This window comes from Pseudoliparis swirei, chromosome 13 (assembly GCF_029220125.1).
Source record: "Pseudoliparis swirei isolate HS2019 ecotype Mariana Trench chromosome 13, NWPU_hadal_v1, whole genome shotgun sequence".
NCBI classification, from domain to species: domain Eukaryota; kingdom Metazoa; phylum Chordata; class Actinopteri; order Perciformes; family Liparidae; genus Pseudoliparis; species Pseudoliparis swirei.
The window spans coordinates 5,455,613-5,476,739 of NC_079400.1; the positions used below are offsets into that span (position 1 = coordinate 5,455,613).

At 44.6% G+C, this 21,127-nt stretch overlaps 2 protein-coding genes across 6 annotated transcripts in view; both read right to left on the reverse strand.

The window, feature by feature from the left end:
• Window positions 1-153: 153 nt before the first annotated feature.
• LOC130203423 (peptidyl-prolyl cis-trans isomerase A-like) lies at window positions 154-3,285 on the reverse strand. The gene is made up of 6 exons (XM_056429577.1): window positions 3,062-3,285; window positions 2,916-2,946; window positions 2,207-2,295; window positions 2,024-2,120; window positions 1,147-1,222; window positions 154-639 (listed from the first exon to the last, which is right to left on the reverse strand). The coding sequence occupies exons 1-6, from the start codon at window positions 3,212-3,214 to the stop codon at window positions 504-506; spliced, it is 582 nt and encodes a 193-aa protein (XP_056285552.1). The 5' UTR covers window positions 3,215-3,285; the 3' UTR covers window positions 154-503.
• Window positions 3,286-4,157: 872 nt separating this feature from the next.
• The window catches only part of LOC130203618 (zinc finger MIZ domain-containing protein 1-like), a 123,236-nt gene continuing 106,266 nt past the window's right edge, over window positions 4,158-21,127 (reverse strand). For 3 of the 5 annotated variants that reach the window (XM_056429949.1, XM_056429948.1, XM_056429950.1), the window contains 18 exons: window positions 15,328-15,463; window positions 14,289-14,406; window positions 13,903-14,123; window positions 13,568-13,769; window positions 13,019-13,285; window positions 12,746-12,928; window positions 12,530-12,607; window positions 12,252-12,420; window positions 12,010-12,151; window positions 10,404-10,614; window positions 10,154-10,259; window positions 9,899-10,059; window positions 9,715-9,782; window positions 9,532-9,600; window positions 8,849-9,093; window positions 8,553-8,716; window positions 7,772-8,053; window positions 4,158-7,682 (listed from right to left, as the gene is read on the reverse strand). In XM_056429949.1, the coding sequence (XP_056285924.1) occupies window positions 7,575-7,682; window positions 7,772-8,053; window positions 8,553-8,716; window positions 8,849-9,093; window positions 9,532-9,600; window positions 9,715-9,782; window positions 9,899-10,059; window positions 10,154-10,259; window positions 10,404-10,614; window positions 12,010-12,151; window positions 12,252-12,420; window positions 12,530-12,607; window positions 12,746-12,928; window positions 13,019-13,285; window positions 13,568-13,769; window positions 13,903-14,123; window positions 14,289-14,406; window positions 15,328-15,463 (2,930 nt within the window). In that variant the 3' untranslated portion in view covers window positions 4,158-7,574. The remainder of the gene's footprint in view (window positions 7,683-7,771; window positions 8,054-8,552; window positions 8,717-8,848; window positions 9,094-9,531; window positions 9,601-9,714; window positions 9,783-9,898; window positions 10,060-10,153; window positions 10,260-10,403; window positions 10,615-12,009; window positions 12,152-12,251; window positions 12,421-12,529; window positions 12,608-12,745; window positions 12,929-13,018; window positions 13,286-13,567; window positions 13,770-13,902; window positions 14,124-14,288; window positions 14,407-15,327; window positions 15,464-21,127) is intronic. The other 2 variants (XM_056429952.1, XM_056429951.1) reach the window with 2 other exon arrangements.

Consider the following 21,127-nt stretch of genomic DNA (forward strand, 5'->3'; position numbering starts at 1 on the left):
TACATCTGACATTTTAAACCTTAATTATTCTGGAAAGATGTCAGCAGAATAAATACTTAGCGGAATAAGATCATTCGTCAACTGAGGCTGATGAGGAAAACAGGAGGCAGGACGAACGACCTCATTCCACCTCCCCCAATAACCAGACTCACCTTTGACTCAAACACATTTTATAACACTTTGACATCGAGGGTCGTGCAGTATAAAAACAGATGGCAAGAACATTATATTTAGAAGAAAAAAAAAGACTTGCTTCTTTTCCAAACCCGTGTCACTGCATGTTCATGTATTTATATCTCTTCTCAAATTCAATAGAAGTCGTGATTTCACATGTTATCCCTCGTCACAGTTAACCAACTGGTTAGATGCGCCACCTGAAGTATCTATTGCCAGCAAAGAGAGGCAGCACTCTGTACCGGGACTGGGGAAAGCCCCTCTTTCCTCTTTCCCTCACATTGGAATTACAGCAGGAGACGAGACGTCGACCGTGCCCGCCGCTCAGTCTAGTCCAGCTCTCCGCAGTCCGCGATCGTGATCCTCTTGGAGCTTCGCCCAGACCGAGAACCGAAAGCCTCCACTTTCTTGATCACGTCCATTCCCTTCTTCACGCTGCCAAAGACAACATGCTTGCCATCCAGCCTAAAAGAAGACAGCAAGAAGTTTATTATCACGGCCCCGGACTGAGAGACGACCCATCATGCACCCAGCTGGGCGGGACTCTTGGCTCTCGACGCCACTATTCCTGCAATGCTCTTCTGGGTCGTCATTGAAATCCTTTTTATTTGTTGCTGTTGTGTCAAAGTATTAGAAGAATTCACAGCAAGAAGGGTTGAAAAAAACAAAACTGAAATAGCATTTGAACAACAACTGGACAATAATGAAACATATTTTTAAAAAGCTGCGTTAACAAAAGCCTCTTAAAAAGGTTGGATGAATTTTAAGATTGGGTTCTTTACCAAAGTTTTCCAACTGGGTGGGATCTACATTATGTGCAGGTATGGGGTAAAAGTTAGTGTGGAACTCACAATGTGTAAAAAAAAAAGAATAATGTACCGATTGTAATAGCAATGAGAGAAATAGGACAAAAAAACGGTGAATTGTAATAAAACAACTGCACTACCCACTGTGGTGTATGACAGCACATACCATTCTGTTTTACTGGTGCAGATGAAGAATTGGGATCCGTTGGTGTTGGGTCCAGCGTTGGCCATAGACAAGATTCCTGTAATGCAGCGATGACAAAGTTATTACTTTGAGAGACAAACGAAAACTGCCTTTCAGCTGAGCTGCAAATAAACTTGAGTGATGAGAGAATGCAGTTAATCAATTTGAGAAACTCAACAAAATAAGAGTCATGGATCACAAACACACATATGGACATTTAAATATTCTGGTCACGAAAGGAAAGGAACAGAGATAAATAAGACAAGGAAGGTTGGCTGAATTCCACTTAGTGGCTTCAGTTTCAGAAACAGATAACTTAAACATTATCCGTATAATGCTGCCACCTGCTGGCGAAAATGAGTAAGACACACCATGTGTCATGAGGAACACTAGGCATCGTGCTTATATACATTAATTCATATTTTGAGATGCCCTCTTGCATATTCAGGCACTCTTTTAGATTATTTTAAACATTTAAGTCATGTTAAATATTGCATCTGTTCCTGGTATTTGTTTAATTGTGGCTCATTATAGTACTATTATATTTATCCGTCGGTTTCCAATACTTTACTGGAAAAAAGACTTCCTGAAAATCAACAGCTTATCCATCCGTGATAAATATTGCAGCTTCTTAAGTGGGACATTTAAAGCATTTGCATTGTATCCCACTGTGCAGTCAGACCGTATTATGGTCTGGAGAGAGTAAGTCGACCGTCTTTAAACTAAAGTCTGTGCAGCCCTGTTTGTCGCATCAAAAGGAAATAATGAGGTTGGAGTTGTGAAGGCTGCAGAACAAATAAATGAAAGAAAGAAAACAAAGTGAATGATGTTCCCTGTAGTGTACAAAACAAATGATTACCAGGTCCGGTGTGCTTCAGCTTGAAGTTCTCATCAGAAAACTTCAATCCATAGATAGATTTGCCGCCAGTTCCATTGTGGTTAGTGAAGTCTCCAGCCTGAAAACAAATAACATCACTGCACTGCAACAGCTGCAATGCTCGACAACAATGGGCACAATAAAGGAAAAGGGAGACGAGCCTACCTGGCACATGAAGTCAGGGATCACCCTGTGGAAAGTGGATCCCTTGTAGCCGAAGCCTGGCTCCCCTGTGCACAGCGCTCGGAAGTTCTCTGCAACACAGACAGGAGTCAGATCCCCGCCTGACAGTCCACACAGCTCAGTGTGCCACAACACATCAGGGGATACAAACAACAACAACAACAAATCATCATATTTGAATGTGTGAACGACTTCAACTCACTCATTTCTTGAAGTGTTTGTTTATTTATTTTCAGGCCTGGGCTTCGAAATTCCACCATTTCTTTTTGACCAAAATACCCGTATTGACTATCTGGTGACCTTCAAAGTGCCACATTTAAAAACTTTACTGAAGTAAAAGTATTATCAGCTAATGTAGTTTACGTGTTAAAGTAAAAGCATTAAAAATGCATAACTGTGATCCCGGTCTGTATTATTATATATGATGTTATTGGAGCAATATTAGTGCTGCATTAATGCTTCACGTTGCATTTTACTGCTGAACTTGGTGACGGTTGCAGCCATGTTTGTGGTTTTTAATAGGATGCATTTTCCAAGTGAGTTTATAAATATCTTGTTTAGCTTTAAGAAGGAGCATTTTCACTCCCAACAAAATAAAAAAAAATAAAAGACTTTAAATCCTTCAGTTTATCCGACTAAAGCGGTCAAACCCGATTTGCCACTCGGGTTTATTGGAAGAACAAGCACTCACCTGCAGTCTTTGGCACAACTTCGGCGTTGAGCTGCAAAAGAACGAAACACAGTTTGTTCAATGATACACTTTCAGACGCACCGTCGGTGTTTAGCAGGTGTTGTTTTCTCAATCGTTACATCACGCGTTACATCGTGTCGTCTCACCTCGAAGGTTACCCTCCCGAGGGGCTGGTTGTCGGCAGCAATGTCAAAATAAACCGTGGGGTTCTTGTTGGCGGCTGCGGGGCCGCTGCTGCACATGCGCGCCGCGACAAACGCCAGAGAACATAGCTTGACCCTGTTCGGAAGCATTAACATTTTAAAAGATAATGTGGTTCAGTCGTTGCCTCGACAGTGAGAAAATCACGCTTACATACGGAAGAGACGAGGGGAGGAAGTCTTTCTTTCACCACCGGAAGTGCTTCTTTTTTATGTTGTATTATTTATTCAACAATTGCACATTGTACAATTTCATTAATTGTCAATAATAAAGGGCAAACAAATACATTTAAACTAACATGCGAGGGGAGCAACCGCAGAAAAATGATTAAATAAAATAAAAGAATGGACACTGAGGCACAAACTCTGACATATATCTGTGCGTGCCGTGACTGTTCTAATGGCCTTTCACCGGATCTGCATTATCTTGAAAACTCGCGAGATAACACGTGATCACGTGTCAACAACATATAAGTAGCCCAAGACAAAAAACATGTCTGCCTATATGATAGGGTGAGCAGACGTACGGATTTAGGTCGAACAGTCCGGATTTTCAATGCCCTATATAAAATGTATTTAATGACATACACAAAAGTCATATTATCATGAAATCACACAACATATAATCTCATGGGAGGAAACGGAGCTATTTGTTTCAAATTGCAGACCTTTAGGTCTGGAACTTCCCAAATGCATATAAAATATTGTAAAACTGTCTACTTGGAGCACAACAGTAAGCTTCTGCTCAGCTATCAGTGCATCAGTATTAACAATATACATTATTATAATATAGGTCATAGAACAACTCCAAGTCATTCCAATGAGCCAGTTTACGACTTTTGTTTCACTTATTCTGTGATGTTAAAGACCTTGGGCTCCTATTATTTCCAAATTTAAAGCTGGCCTTAAGCTACATTAGTTAAAACGCAATACCCAGAATGTACACCTTCTGCTTGCATAAACAGCCTCTGGGAATTAGGCAGGTGTAATCCTTAGACTATGATGCAAGTGCACAAAAGACAGGACCACAGGGACATACAGGTATCATCTGAATACATATTTATTAGATAAATATTAGGTTGTCACATCATCTAACTACATACAGTTCTGCAAGACTAAAAATCACAATTAGTTCCTTTTATTTTCTGACCAGTTTAGAATATGAAATGATTGTCCACACAATGTACACAATAGAGACAATGGCCACATTGCATGAATCACCTTAGATTGTATGATTTTTACAACTGCTTGTGATATTTAAAAAAGTGTTCAAACTATGGATTTGGTTACAATCTTCTGGACCCGTCCCTCCCACTGCCTTTCTCCCACCCCTCCGAACTATTTTCTTTGTAACCTTTTTTTTCTCTTCCTTAATTAGTTTAGCACCTCAAGAGTATGCAGGTGACAGACTAGAACACTCAGGCTAAATTGTACATGTGAAACACAGCTGTCCCAGTTCCCCGAACAAAAGAGGCGAAAGTATATTACATAGGGAGAACAAAATGCTGAATTTTCCATATTCAGCCACTTCCAGTTGAGGGGTTGCAAGCTTTTTATTATTCTGAAGAAACAATGCACATTCCCAGGGAAAATGAATACATTTCTGTTCACATGTCTCTATATTCATTTACATATATACAGGCATCCTTGGGACGTTTGATCTAGCCTTGCCCTCAACATCCTTTCCAGGCCACAATGATGAACGTGTCCTTTCTCTCTGCATTGTATTTTTTTTCTTTTTCCTTTTTTAAAAACAACTTTCCCCAGAGAAATGGCCCTTATTGTGATTGTGCAACTACAGATTTGAGGTGCTGCCTTTTACCAAATTGGCTCACTTGAAAGTGAGAGCAAAAGGTGAAATGATGACGTCCATGGGATTGATCGATAGTTTCAATTCTGATAATAAAATAGGAAAATGTGGGAGTGTATCGTTACAAGAGGAATTATCTTTTTTGATTTGATGTCTCTTTGTGACATAAATATGAAACAACATGTCAGTGTGCTGAACTGGAACAAATAATATTTCATAAATGACGCTTAAAATAATGTTTACATAAAACCAGGGTGGTTAAATCAGCACAATTCTACAGTTGAAAGAAATTGGATTTCTAGCCTTACAGATTAATAAGAAAACCAGTACAAAATAATTTACCAAAAACAAAAAGGGGATAAAAATGTATATGGTCTCATGCTTTTAAAAAGCCACATTTTCGAAAACAAAAATATAAACAATATCATGGATTTCTTTAAAATAGGGTTGTGATACCACTGTGCATTGACAATTATGATATTCACATAGCTCACGAATTACACTGAAAGCCAGCCGATACCACATCTTTTTTAAACCATTACTGTTCAGTATCACTGATAAAATGTCAACATAAAATGATGAACAGACAACATTTTCAATCAAATACATCGGACCGTGAAAGAAAAGATGGCGTCGAACCGCGCTTGGCATCTGAAAACTGAAATGATGCTTCACAATCACAGTGAGCTGATGTCGGGAAGGGGGGCACATAGACATGGGACACCTGTCTATCAAGGACAGGTGTGAGACAGAGTGCACTGGGAGGAAAGTGACTAGAAAGCATGGCGACCTGCAGGAAATAGCTTATGAGACATTTGGACTGGCTTCCCCACAACGAGGAGGCGAGACAGCTGTCGTATGCTGGTTACAAACAAAGTCAGTGGTTAGATGGACGTCTGGGAGCATAAGTTGTTAGGTCGGACGACTAATGATCAACGGACACACATTATCAAGATGATACAAAAATATTCACAATGATATTTACAGTACAATAGCATTTTTTCTTTAAAAATAATACATTTGCATACTGAACAGCACTCTTCTCAAAAAGTGAAATTGAAAACAAATGTGGCAAAAGATCTGTACCAATACTGCTTTAGAAACCACTTCTTGAACAGCAGTGATGGATAAACTGTCTTTGTCCTCCCATATATCTATGAAATCAATATTTCTTCCCATCGCACGAATAGAAACACACGCACACACGCACACACGCACACAATCTCACACTCACTCGTGCACACACTCGCAGTCTTACACAGGACCAAGCAAACACAAAACCTCTCCATTCTCATCCCTCTAACTTTGGTGATGTTGAGCAGATTCCCAAAAAGATTTATGGATCGTTAAATTATGCAGCGACAAAAACAAGAACACAAATATAATACAGTATATTCAGCAAATACACGATACATGTATCGCTGATATCAGCATTATCCCTTCAATGTTAGTGTTAAATAAATCATACTAAATCTGACAGAAAAAAAAGAAAAAAAACGTACAAACAAAAAAAGAGCCGTGAAAAAAGCAACTGATAAAAACCACACTATCTTTTTTCTTCTTCTTTGTTGCCACTTGGAACAGCACTAGACAAGGGCTTGGCACACATGCACTTTGTAGACTACTATAACAGCACATCAGTTAACGGGGGGAGAGATGTGTCGTGGCAAAATTGCTGACACGAGCAACACGCAGAGCAGGCGCCATGGAAGAAGTCGTTGCAGGAAGAAATAAAAGCAGCAGCTGCTTCACAGGAACCCAGGTTTCTCATATTGTACCTTTCCATTAAAATCACTCCTCTGCACAGGAGGACGATAACTATACATTATGTCGAAGTCCAGGTATGCTATTCTTGATGTGCAATATAAACTTGTTGCTTTGTTTCAGTGGGGACAAACATCTTTTCCGTTCCACCACTCAGCTCTCAGGACTGAAAGGCCGGTATACCTATTTTTGACAAAAATATCTAGGTATCACAATTGTAGACAAAGTGGAAGCCGATTGTTCCCAAAAATCTGTTTAAAATGTTGAGCAAGAAATTATTAAAAAACATGTTTGCCAAGGACAGACATAGGCTGATCCAACTGATTTAGTTTTTCCTTCGTAAAGACAGATTTTTTTTCTTTTATTTTGCATTGCCCGAATCTCTTGTGCTTTAAAAAGATGTGTGGTGGACTAACCAGACCAGTCAGGGAATGGAGCTGTGACACCGGGAAGCTGTGGCCTCTCAGTTTGAAATAACAACATGGACGTATCACTGGCCAGATAGCGCAGGTTTTTAACAGCTATTTTTCTGTTTTATACATTGAACTCCTTTTATCTTCTCAAAAGGAAACAAAACATGAATACAAAAATGCTACAACACGTTCCTAATGTGCACACATACACACCTGTGTGTGGCGTGAAAAAATAACAGAGTACAGCTGCACAGTTCATAAGTATCGCCAGGGGGCGGGGCCGCGTCCCGCCTCGTCTTGGAGTTTTTACCTCTTTCAGTCAATCTGTGCTGGCCAATGAAAACTGTACAAGAGGAAGAAGAGAAAGGGAGTGCATCTTTGTGTTTATCAAGTACTGAGCGACCGCCCAGGGTTCTCGGGGGGGGGGGGAAACTGCAGACAGTCAGAAAAGTTTATGTGTGCCTGAATTGCCTCAGTTGTTTTCGAAGAGCGATAGAAGGTCATCGTTGCTATTGCTGGGGAGGTCAGGTGGATCCAGGTACGACAAAAGCTCATCCGGGTTAGCGAGCTCTGGAAGAAGCTGGAAGGAAGGAGGGAGGGTTGGATTAGTCACTGGAGGGAACACAGATTATTGAACACGGAAGTGTTGCGCCGTATGTTGGGACTCACGTCTAAAGATGGCTCAGGCATGTCCGACCCTGCTTGGCCGTCCAAACTGCTGGAGGGGTTGAAGGCCAGGTCGCCGTGGGGATGGTTGTTGGGACCGGTCGGCTGTTGTTGTTGCTGTTGTTGTTGCTGCTGTTGTTGTTGTTGAGGAGGCGGAGCTTGTCGCGACTGCTGAGGAGGCTCGCTGTGGTGTAGCTGCTGTCCTGATTGGCTCCCAGGGTGTGGAGATGGATGTAAGCTCTGCAGAGGACAATGCGATTGATCATTGCCTGCAGAGTGAGGTATCTGTAGGGAGACGGGGGAGATCTTCAGATTAACTAATACTCATACATCTTATTTTAATTCATCACGGTTTCTAGCGTCAGTCATTTTATTTGACGACAAACACATCCTTTAAAGGCATAGTCAACATTTTTGGGAAATGTGCTGCCTCGCGTCCTTGCTGAAAGTTAAGACGAATAAGAAGATAATTGTAACTCCTATGTCAGTTAGTTTAGCAGCGGTAACAGCTATCCAGGCTGTGTCGAAAATGTCTTTAATTGTTCTTCCCTGCTGATCATATCTACTTTCATTCTGCATGGTAGTTCAGTTTGTTTTGTGTCTTTTCTGTTCTTCCCGACAAATTAATCTATCTGAAGGAGTGAACGCTCACACCTGATTTATGTAGGTCGCAGAGAAATAGTTTAACAGATCATCAAGAAAGAAAAACAGAGCAATATGCAGCAGAAAAGTGATACAAAAGACAAAGAGAGGCTGAAATACAGAGTTGATGAACTAAACTCACTGAGTCAGGCATGTTGTGTGAGAGTGGCTTGTCTTGAGTCATCAAGCTGTTGGGCATGTCGGGAGGGTGAGACAGCTGGGGGCCGTGCATGAAATCATTCATCGACGTACCGCCAGGCGTGCCGTGAGGGAAGTCAAAGTTCCCGTGTCCCGGGTAACTGTTGCCTTGGAACACAAAATGAAGAAGAAAAAAAAACAGTAAATTATCTGACGCTACGTTTTGTTGTGCATCTCCCCGACATTCAGAGAATGTTTACTGCGGCACGTGAGGTTAGGTATAAGGCCTTTGTCTCCTACCTTGGCTGCTGTATTCACTGTTCTTTCCCCCTTGCTGAGAAGATAACAACGGGTACGGCGACGGTCCGGGGCCGAGCTGAGCTATCATCTCCATCACATTGGGCATGATCATCTGGCTGGGGCTCATAGTCTTAAGCCTCTTGGCCAGCGGTCCATCTGGATCCTCCTTGATGTGGATATCAGATTTTATAGCCACCGGCCGCCAACTACATGTCGGGTCAATGGTCACCTCCTCAAACTCCGAGCTGGGGAAACAGACAAAATGGTTAAGATACAATGAAACTAGAATGGTCACTCGGTAGAGCGCATACCTTCGCATTTCACAAGATTGGGCATTGAATTATGAACATTTTGGCATTAGTTGCATGCCAATTGGATAAAAATTGACCGTGCTATGGTAAAAAGAAGAGTTTGACCTTTTCATGACCTTGACCTTGACCTTTGACCTGATTGATCCCAAAATATAATCAAATGGTCCCCGGATAATAACCAATCATCCCAGCGAATTTCATGCGATTCGGTTTAATACTTTTTGTGTTATGCGAATAACACGCATACAAATAAATAAATAAATAAATTAATTAATTAATACACGGCGATCAAAACATAACCTTCCGCATTTTCAATGCGAAGGTAACAAACAGAAATAAACCATAGGCGCCACACATTGGTGTCTCACTTACTTTTGAATGGCATTTAAGATTCCCCACATGTACTGGTCCACTTCGAGTCCCTCTAACAACGCTGTTTTACTGAGGAGAGAAAAGAGACGGGGCTTAAAATGCTGAGAGAGACATGTCTGTGGATCACCGTCAAAAGTACAGTCGGGGCAAAGTACTGCTTTGTATTCAAGCTGATCGACGTACTTGCATACAGGACATCGCCATGTCCCCCGCTCACAGTTGAGTTGTAAATATGATTCCAAATCAAAACACTGGAAGAGCAAGAAAAGTCGACACACTTGTTAGCCAGTACATTTTTTTTCTCCAAATCCTTCTCTGCATGTGCCGTTTGACTCCCGGTGTGTTCATTCATCCCCGCGGTGCTCACCTGAACGTGTTTGCAGTCATGGCCTCTTGCTGGAAGTTGTATTCGCCGGAAGGTGATCGGACATTTGAGGGAAACCTTCATGGCCGTCTGCTCCACGCCTTCCTTGCCGTTGAGCGCTGCGTTCCCCGACGACGCCGCAACGCTGCTGAAGTTCCTCTTAACTTTGAGACGGGAGGAAAAAGATAAAAACGCGTGAGCAGGGACTCCGAGAACGATTCGCGTGCACAATGTGACCGTTGTTTCCTTTTCTTCTACCTTTGGTGATGCAGTGCTCTGCGGGCAGAAGCCTCTTCTTCAGCAAGCCCTGGAGGACCGAGCGAACCGAGGGCCTGTGGACGAGCTGCAGCACAAACAAGTGCGACTGCGAGAGGGGAACATCGATGTCACTCACACAAACTACTCTGAGGGGAACTACTTTTTGTTCTAAGCTTTAGAATTCAAAATCGTTCGATGGTACTTTGGTATAAAACCTCTTTCCATTCGTCGTGTCGATTCGTGTACTCACACAGCAGCAGGCAGTGACTGTGATCTGGATCGTGTTCCTTCCTGGCTGGCATACTTGTTTTAAGTGCAGGGGTTTGTGGGAGGTCTTGTTGTCGCCCCGCTCGATGGTGAGCGGCGTGGCGTTTACGCTGACTTGGACAGATGCCGGCCAGTTGGTGTTCATCTGGCGGTCTTCGTGGTGGTAGCACTTAAACTGCAGCTCCAGGTCCGATCTGCACGGACAAGAAAAGGAAGGATCTTCATGAGCGAGTGTGACGGAGTCTCCCGTGGGGACAGAAAAGACAAACCACAGTCTGATGTTTGCAGCCTCTCCAACCTTCTAATCAGTCCTAAAGCAAGCAGACCACCAGTGATGGGAAGAAATAATTCTCATTGCAAGACTCTTAATAAGCTCCAGATGGGAGAATGACTTTGGCTTGAGAGGGGGAGGAATGGGAATTACAATAATCTAAATCAGAGGAAATTCATGGATGACTGACCTTTGTGGGCGTTTGATCTTTTTAAAATAATTGTCAGTGGCAGACGGAATGACTGCACATCCTTTTTCAATCAGCTTGCCAAAGGTTAAGATGTCTTAAAGAATACCCATTGGTTCTTTCCTTCAGGTCTCTTATGTGTGACGCAATTTCTCTGATGACTGAGAATCAGATGATCTCTGGGCTTTACACTGAGGAATAGTTGGGTGTCATCCACATTACTATGGATGGACACATCATTTTCAGTTCATGGATGATCCACCTTACACTGTTGTCTTTGTCATGGCTAACCCCAAGTTGTCTGTGCACCAACAAGAAGATGATCCGTCACTGGCTTCCTATCCAAATCTGCCAGTGATACTTTATGGGGCTTGTACACTACCGTTCAAAAGTTTGAGGTCACTTAGAAATGTCTTTATTTTTCAAAGAAAAGCACTGTTTTTTCAATAAAGATAACATTAATCAAAAATACACACTATACATTGTTAATGTGGTAAATGACTATTCTAGGTGGAAACGTCTGGTTTCTAATGAAATATCTCCAGAGGTGTATAGAGGCCCATTTCCATCAACTATCACTCCAGTGTTCTAATGGTACATTGTGTTTGCTAATCGCTAGAAAGACTATATCTGATTAGAAAACCCTTGCAATTATGTTAGCACAGCTGAAAACAGTTATGCTGGTGATAATATACTATACACTGGCCTTCCTTTTGAGCTGAAGAAAAAAAAAGAAAATCACTTCAAATATTAATCATTATTTCTAACCTTGTCAATGTCTTGACTACATTTTCTATTCAATTTTCAATTCATTTGATAAATAAAAGTGAGTTTTCATGGAAGACACGAAATTGTCTGGATGACCCCAAACTTTTGAACGGTAGTGTATGTTTCAAGATTTTTCCTACAAGGCTGGTATTGTCAAAAGAAAATAGTAATGTCCCTAGACTCACGCCCATTGGATATTTCAGATTATTTTGTTGGTCACCAAATAGTCCTAAAACATACACTGTGAGCCCCAAGAAACCAGGGATGAAAAGTTGTTTTCACAGGTTCATATTTGCATTTCAACCTAATGTCAAGAACATCTCCAAAAGATATTGTATGTCGATTCCTTGCTTGATGTCTTACCTCCACATGAGCGTCTGGTGTACAGAGGGCCGTAGGTGGAAGACGTGGTTGCTGACAGCCAGGTTGTGCTCTAGCCTGAAGGGCTCGAGGACCACCCCGTCTCGCACCGGGAACGTGAGCCGCAGCTCCTCGTTGTGGTTGGCTACATTGGTTGAAGAAGAGCCACGGTCAGACTATCATGAAACTTTAAGGAATTAATACACAATTAGGATTTCTTCATTGGACTTTTTCGAGTTACTGACCTGGAGGGGGCGGGACAGCGGTGATATTCGGTTTGATGTCAGGAGGGAAGGGGGGCTTCACGTCCTGGTTTGGCGACAGGTACGGAGGGATGTTACTTCCCGGCGTCATTGGAGGGGTGGGGTTGCCCGGCACTGGGGAGTGAGGATAGTTGCCCACCGGTCTGGGCGGCTATATTGAAGACAATTGATTAGTAAATCAAATGTTTATCGGACGATGATCAACACAAGCAAGAGAATGATAATGTGATGGAACCCAATTGGTACAAAAATGAGCTTACCCCATTCATATTACCCTGGCTGTACTGATATCCACTCCCAGAGAAGTTATTTGTTTGGCCATTAAAAGATGGTTCTTGCTGCAATTTGATGAAGCAGATAACATTTCTTTATTATTTCAACAAAAAAAATCAGCTGACACCTTGCAAAAAGGTTTTTGGTATAAAACCCTGCGAATAATTCTCCGGATTTGTGTGTGAATAGCATCATTACTGCACCTTATAGTTCTGGCCCATGGCACCACTGGGTGGTGGGTATTGGCTCTGCAGCTGCTGTCCTGGCATCCTCTGGCCAGGGTAGTTTGGGGACGGCAGCGGCCTCGAGGGGTTCTGTGTGGGGTACGGCCCCTGCTGGTTTGGGAACTGGCTGTTTGGTCCATACGGCTGACCACCATAGTTTGGCTGTGGATTAAGGGATGCCATACATAAATTCAACATTCATCAAACAAGCTAAACATGGACGGTGAAAGTGTTGAATTCACGTCCGCTCACCTCCCCTGGGTACGGCCTCTTCATACCCATGCCCTGAGGCCGGGGTCCTGCATAGCCTTGCTGGGGTATCCTTTGGCCATGGCCCCCAAAAGGCCCCATGCCTTGGCCCCTCGGCTGGTTCATTCCCATGGGGGGTCCGCTCATGCTGGATGCATTCATGCCAGTGCCCATGTTCCCAGGGTTGGATGGAGGGCCGCGGGGTCCTGGCTGGTTCATGAACTGGCTGCTGTACGCCGGGTTTGGTCCCATCTGGAAAGAGGAACTCACCTGGAAAACAAAATGGGTGCAATCAACCATCTGCGAGTGAAAAGAGTCGATTAAAACTCACGCGAGACAAAAGGAATTCAAAAAATGTGTCCCTGTCAGCTTTTCTTATCGCTAAATGTGCTATTTAAATAAATAATCATTTATTTTATAGAGCTAAATGTGCTATTTGGCCCATTACAACGTCAGCTAATGATTTGCACTTCACCGCGTTCCCCAATAACCCTAAATCAACTTCGACTGAAAGGCAAAGTGAGGGACGTGCTGTCGTTTGCCGTGTCCTACCGGTCCGTATTGGTTCATGTCTTTGTTCTGGGTCTCCTGCATGGCGGCTACAGTCGCCGTGGCGGTGGCGGTTGCCGTGGCGGCAGCGGCAGCGACTGCAGCGGCGGCGGCGGCGGCGGCAGGCTGGGCGAAGTCTGACGGAGGACGGGAGTGCTGCGGCATGTCCATTCCTCCTGGTCCGGCGTTGGGCCCTCCGGGGTAACTGACAAGGAAGCAACATAACATAGGAAATGAACTCGAGCCGGAGGAGTGCGACCATTCGTTCTGACGTGGTTCATTCTTTGTAGGCGGTTTTAATCACTGCAGCGACAGTTACTTATCAACTGTCCACTTACTTGCCACCGAAGCCTCCTCCTCCTCCGGGGTAGTTGGGTCGTCCGTACATGCCCTGCTGCATGTAGCCCTGGTTGGAGTTGCCCTTGCTGGGGAACTGCTGCTGAGGCCCAGGAAACTGAGGAGAGTTCATCTCTGGATTGTTACCAGGCATACCCGAGCCCATAGGGTTGCCCCCGGGGTTCATGGGATTGTTGTTGTTCACCATGGGGTTCCCCAACACCTGTTGGACATAGACATACAGAGATACAGGGGTGAACGTTGGATGCTTTAACATTAGGACAGAAAAGTAAGAAATCAGAATATAGGTCTACGTGACGGCCGAGGAACCTCCGGCAGGAGCACTCAAGACACACATCTACTCTGTTGGTCAGATATGGGATCTCACCTGGCTCTGCGACGTGTTGGTCACGCCCCAGACGGTCGTAACCACCGACAACGAACCTGGAGGCTGATTGGTGTTCTGTGGCCAGGGGCCTGAGTCATAGGGAAAAGACCCATCTCTGCTGAGGACAGATGAAAACACATCAAGTCGGCAAATCAGACGTGCCCTGCGTCACTTCACAAATATATAGTCATCGTAGGTATACTACCGTTCAAAAGTTTGGGGTCATCCAGACAATTTCGTGTCTTCCATGAAAACTCACTTTTATTTATCAAATGAATTGAAAATTGAATAGAAAATATAGTCAAGACATTGACGAGGTTAGAAATAATGATTAATATTTGAAGTATTCATTTTGTTCTTCAAACTTCAAGCTCAAAGGAAGGCCAGTTGTATAGCTTATATCACCAGCATAACTGTTTTCAGCTGTGCTAACATAATTGCACAAGGGTTTTCTAATCAGACATTAGTCTTCTAAGGCGATTAGCAAACACAATGTACCATTAGAACACTGGAGTGATAGTTGATGGAAATGGGCCTCTATACACCTCTGGAGATATTTCATTAGAAACCAGACGTTTCCACCTAGAATAGTCATTTACCACATTAACAATGTATAGTGTGTATTTTTGATTAATGTTATCTTTATTGAAAAAACAGTGCTTTTCTTTGAAAAATAAAGACATTTCTAAGTGACCCCAAACTTTTGAACGGTAGTGCACATTTGCATTTGCTGAACGATAGGAAGAGACAAAGGTTTTATTGTTAGGATTATAAAGTAAAAGCATGTACTTCCTCTTGAAATGCACAAATAAGAGTTGTAATTGTTAACGACATGTTCTCGGGGTAATGAGGTACTGTTTGTCCGTATTGAATGTACTACAAGCAGCTCGTTGGCAGTTTGTGTGGCCACCGATCCAGAAGGAACACCGGGCTTCATGTGGAGAGGAAGGGCTTTCCCCAAGGGCCTGGTCTGTCTGTTCACACACACACACACACACACACACACACCTCACACACAAGCCAAAAAGCGCATACTGACCCGTGTGAAAGGCCGGGCTTCATGGAGCTCATGGGGGGCTGCATGGGCACTTTTCCCGGAGGCTCGTTCTGCCGGTTCTTCTGGTGACGGAGGAGGAGGAGGCGTCCTAGCTCCTCACACCACGAGGACAGAAGAGCTGGAGAGAGAGAGAGAGAGAGTGGATCAGTGGACTCCTGTGAGAAATTAACGACGGCAAGCGCTGACAAAAAACAAAAAAAACACAGCAAAAACTGTGAGAGGAGGAGGGTAGAAGAAACAACAACTTAGGAAAAGAAGCTTCTAGAAGAAACAACAACTTAGGAAAAGAAGCTTCTGGAGAAAAAAGCAATAGCCTGACAAAATGATGCGTAGGCTCTGTGTCCGGTCAAAACAAAACAGGTGTACAGTCTCAGGCCACGTGTGCAACAACATTGAACATTTAAGCATCATATAAGATGAAAAATCATAAGAAAAGGCGATAAAATAAATGACAAAAATGTCGGAATCTTTTCTGAAATGATCTGCTGAGTAAAGGTAAGACCTTGTTATAAAAGCAGTTGTGTCCTTTCAGGATTATTTTTTAGTTGATGTGTTTATATTTGATACTTTTTTTTGTCCTTTACTTTTACATATTCAGAGGAGGAACATGAATGCAGACGTTTAATGCATTACTAATATCCATGAGAGCAGCGAGGTACACATTAGAAAGACATTTGCATTCGGGTGCACACTCCTGTGCCACTTCTATAGTTTGAGTGATTCTTGCCCTTTCTTTCAATAGTTATTTACTCTCCTAGTTTATTTCTATTAGTATTATTTTAGTAGTTAAGTCTTAATTGTGTAAATATATCGGTCCTGGGGGGGTGTTTTTTCCATTAGGGCTCTCTCTGCCAATTTCTTTGTATATACTAATAAATGTATTAACTAAATATCAAATTGCAAAATAACATGGCTTCATCCTGAAAAGAACATTTTCCTGCCAATAGCCAACACAATGTATCACTTTATAAGTTCATTTAAATGCACTTTATGAAAGGTAAGAAGAAGCAACATATCAACACGCAGAGTAATTATATAATATTTGAGACCAAGGGTACCACAAGAGATCACCTAACTATTTCCCACACACTAGGAACCTCCTCCCACAGAGAGACACAAAAGGAGGCTCCTTCATGGAGCAAATATAAGAGATCGGCTTCAAATCCAGCATGTCGCTGCAGCTCTTGGCCACTAGGGTTCACTCTGGGCCTGCATATGGTCCCCAGCCCTTCCCCCCTCTCTACCTTCCTACCTCCCGCTTGGTGAGGTAGCAGCCACAGATCGAATCACATGCTTTTCATCTGCAGTGCATGTTTTTGTCCTGTGCCAACTACAAAACGCTCACTTTCCCTTTTCACTCTCCCTCTCGCTTTCCTTCCTCCGTCCAGCCCCTCTATCCGCGGCGTCAAGAGGAGAAAGGGAATGCGGATTCAATTTAAAGAGCAAGGGCAGCCATCTCCTCTTATGATTCACGGCACTTCCAGGCAGACTGAGGAGCCGAGGAGCGAGGGAGGAGGGGGGGGGGAGACGGAGCGCTTGGTGATTGCAGCTGCAAAAAGCCACGTCAATATGACAGCAGACAGCGCAAGGCAGGTCCGTCCTGCTGCTACACGCAGGGACCGGCCACCACGGCACATATTACACAGAGAGGGAGAGATAAAAAAAAAAAAAAGGTTGAGTGAGTCAGTGAGAGAGGAGGCATCAGGCTAATGGGGCTGATGGGAGGGAGGAACAAACAAAAGCGTCTGACTCCCATCACAAACATGGCAACCCAGAGATTTGCCCTCACATGAGCGCTCGCAAACAGAGCACAAGCCTGCTGACACACACACACACACACACACACAGGAAAAGGAAAGACACCCCACTGGCTCATTTTATAGGAGGTAAAATAAATAGGACGAGATGTCCCCTGAGTGCTCCGATTTTTTTTCCGAGGACAAAACTGAATTTCGGCATCGGCACACAAACACACACACACCTTCCCCTCTCAACGCGGCGCACCCCCAAAGGCACGTCCTCTCCTTTTCATTTGAACACAGAGCACACCAGCCTCGCTCTGTGTAAAGATGAGGGCTGGAATACAAAAGACATGTCCAGATGGTGCCAGCAGTCTCTCTGCCTCTCGCTCTCCCCTCCCTCCCGCTCCTTTAAAAGCAGCACGGGGCTCAGGCGCAGAAGAGGCAGCTGGGTTTTTCCTCCATCCCACCCGCTCATGCTCCCTCGCTTTTCCCCCCTCTCTCTCTCTCTCTCTCTCTCTCTCCCCCCCACCCCTCCTCCTTCCTGCCTCCTGTTCTTGGCAAGGCAGGTGCCAGGAGACAGGCTGTGCTGTTCCCCCAGAGGATTGCTCTGACTTTGCTCTGGTTGACAGAAAAGGCCTCTCAGGTGCTCTCCTCCCGACGACATCACACTCCCAGGTTGACGCAGAGATTTGTAGGTTAGTTTTAATTGAATATAACCGGGTCCGAGTGCGGCTAATAGGTTTACATCGATGTTAAAAACGGCCTGCAGTGTTCTCATCAGCACCCTCCCTCTTTCTGATGGAGAGAGTTTTCAATTCAAGGGCCTGGCGTGCGGCCAGCATGTTACAGCTCAATTAGGTCCCATTATTCTCTTCCAACAAGGGGTAACTTGCACTTCTTCTCTGTTGATAAACACGTCTCCACAATTTATCCCCTGACTGTGCCACTGTGAGGCCGTCTGGCTGCGGGGACGTTATCCTTGTTTCACACCAAGGCCGGCATCAACAGCCGCGGGACAAAAACAACAGTGTTGAACCGGGCAGCGAAATGACAAAACATATCGAGGAGAAAGAGGGAAGGGGAAAAAAAGAGAAGCGAGAGGGAAGCACCGGCGCTCCCACTTAAAGAGGAATTACTCTACCCCGCCATTAGATAAAGGGCTTATCGCCACACAAAATGATCACCTCCGCTGAGCACCAACCTGTTTAAAGGAGAGGCTCTGTCCCTGACTCAGAGGATACACTTCAGGTTTCATGTGACAGGAGGAGGAACAGCCAACCCGTAACTCTTCACAGTCCTCCTCCTCCTCCTCCTCAGCATCTCTCAGGACAGTGCGGATGATGAACACAAAAACATCGGTTTCCCTCCCTGAGAAAAGCAAAACCTGGAGATAATCGTCTCAGGTGTCGCTCTTCAAAACGACTATTGGGGAGCAAATCAAACTGCCGTTTGTAGCCACTGAGCATCTTTTTTACTCTGTTTACAATGATCTCCCTAAGGGTCTCTGTCTTCCATCAGGAGGGGAGCCGATCCTGTTTGCCTTGTACATAGTCCCAAGGGCCCAGATGAGTCTGAGCCGTATTGATATTCTGGTGCTCAGCTGCGCGGCCTGATGGTCAGCCTTGGCGAAGGGCGGTAAACGCATCTGCCGGGACTAGATGGGTGGTTCAGTGGCTGTGCCTGCAGCCTCCAGCTTCACGCTCCGTCATAAAGCCCCAGGGAGACATGACAAATGACGTGGACTGCATCTCTGACAGTTGTTCAAAGCTCTTTCCAATGACAATGCTCCCCCACCCCAACTTTCACCACACATCGAGACAGGAGGCACAGAGGTAAACTGTGCTGATTAAATACCTCGGTTCGGCCTCTTATTGCTCTAGCAAAAGAAAAGGGCCTCGAGATTAGAGGGTCAGTCCACCTTAATTACATGGTGTCTAGCCATTGTGGATTGGCCATATTTTGAGATACTTGTCTCTTGGATTTCTGGATCTACCCCGATACAATGGAAGTGAACAGCGTTTCATTTGTGCTGCTCAAAATAATAGTTTAAGGATATTTAAAGGAATGGGCCTTTTTTTGTTTAATGTTTTTAAGGGAGCCACGGGTAGGCTGATTTTTTTCCAAAACGTGACGACACGCCGGGGCCATGGCAGCTACGTTTACACTTCGTGGGGACGGCAAGAACTGCGACTGGTCAGTTCGGGCCACTCGTGTGTTAAATATTCTGATGCCAAAGGTCGATATAACCTGAAGAAAGTAGAAACAAAGACTCCGCGTTTTTGTGTGTGATGAAACAAACACTCTCGATGACTCTAGGTAATTACCAATAAATCTGTCTGCGGCTGTATAAATCAAAACCCACGCTCCAGCTATCTAGTTATGCCATGGCCTCAACTATAAATCCATCTTACAAAAGAAACAGTCCCGATAAAAAAATGTTGACATGTTCCGTTTTAATTTCTTTAATGCATGTCAAATGAAATGCCATCCACCTCCATTGTAATCGGGTGGAGGCATTAAAAAAGAGGATAAAGAAGCAGCGAGCTGACCCTTTAAAACAGACATACAGCAAATAAAACCCACCTCCGATGAATAGTGGCACGAGCAACCTGTGGCAGAGGATAACCCGACAGACATGACATGTATGGCTACCATGTCAAAGGTTTGCTGCCTCCTCACAAACACGTTTCTCTGCTCTTCCGTCTTTTTCCTGTTCTCCCTCCCTCTTTCCCTCCGTTTGCTGGCAGGGGGACTGCAGGGGAGGCAGCAGGTAGGGAAGATGCCAAGAGCTCTCATGATCCCCGTCCCTCCCCTTCCTCCCTCTCTGCTCTGTATCTAATAGACACCTGCTCCCTTGTCAACCCTGGACTCCCACCTGGCATTGCCCCGCATGGCTCCGTCGCCAACGTCCACACACACACACACACACACACAGTCGTCACATCGCACTCACGTTATCGGCAGCACTTCCCCACTTATTCCCACACTAACTGTACCAGCGCAGTCCAATTTTTTGTTGTAAACCTTTTTCGAGAGAAATCGCATCCCCCAAACGGCTTGTTTGAAGACATTTAGCCAGAAGGGCTGAAAGGAGAACAAAGACCACGAGCAAACTAACAAGAACAGCTCTAGTGGGCTGCACTCTTTAGTTTCTGAGGGAGCTGTATTCGCATTCTGTTCCTCCCTCCCTCCCTCCTCTCTCTCTCTCGCTCTGCTCAGAAAGGTTTGAATGGACACAAGGCCTCCTGCAGGCCAAAGTCAATTAAAATAAGAGAGAGTCTAGGGAACCCGAGTATCCCTGGTTACTGAAGGCACCCAAGAGGCCATGCAAAACAGCTATGTTTAGGTTCAGCCAAAGAACCCCTGGCTTACAGGCTTCCCAGAACCGTAAAATGGTGGGATTTACCTCATAATATATGAAAAAACGACACGAAAACCGTGTTGCTATGACATTGCTTCGAGCCAGTGCCAAACTTTCCCGCGTAAACTAACCGCGGGATCGTAAATCATCTCCCTCTCTGCCTCGCGGCGCTCCGACACAGTCACCACAGAGCCATGGACGCCCGCCCGGCATCCATCAGACCGCTCCTTTTTTTTGTGGGGGGGGGGGGGGGGTTGTCTTTTCACAGATGCCACCGATTGTGCCAATTTGATAATGAAATGGAAGCGACTCGACCACGGTCTTTTGAGGAGCGGGTAAAACAGGTTACGGACCTGTCATTCTGCGACACACCACACCTGCTCGTCCGTGGCGGGACGAGTAGATCGGGGGCCCACAGGTGGACCGACCGCCTTTGATCTATTTGGGGCGGCTGTAGCTCAGTGGGGTAAGGGGGTCGTCCTGCAACCCCAAGGTTGTCGGTTCGATCCCGGCTCTCCCCATTAGTAGCAAGTCGAAGTGTCCTTGAGCAAGGCACTGAACCCCCAGTTGCTTCCCGGGCGCAGCACTGCAGCCCACTGCTCCTTAATAACTAAGGATGGGTTAAATGAAGAGAACTAATTTCCCCTTGGGGATTAATAAAGTATCTATCTATCTATCA

What these genes read in the sequence shown, in the direction of transcription:
- LOC130203423 (XM_056429577.1), bottom strand. Translation starts at nt 3,214, where the DNA reads ATGTTAATGCTTCCGAACAGGGTCAAGCTATGTTCTCTGGCGTTTGTC. An exon ending in TCCCTGACTTCATGTGCCAG is followed by an intron (nt 2,121 to 2,206) that starts GTAGGCTCGTCT and finishes ATTTGTTTTCAG; the next exon opens with GCTGGAGACTTCACTAACCA. An exon ending in GCTGAAGCACACCGGACCTG is followed by an intron (nt 1,223 to 2,023) that starts GTAATCATTTGT and finishes GCTGCATTACAG; the next exon opens with GAATCTTGTCTATGGCCAAC.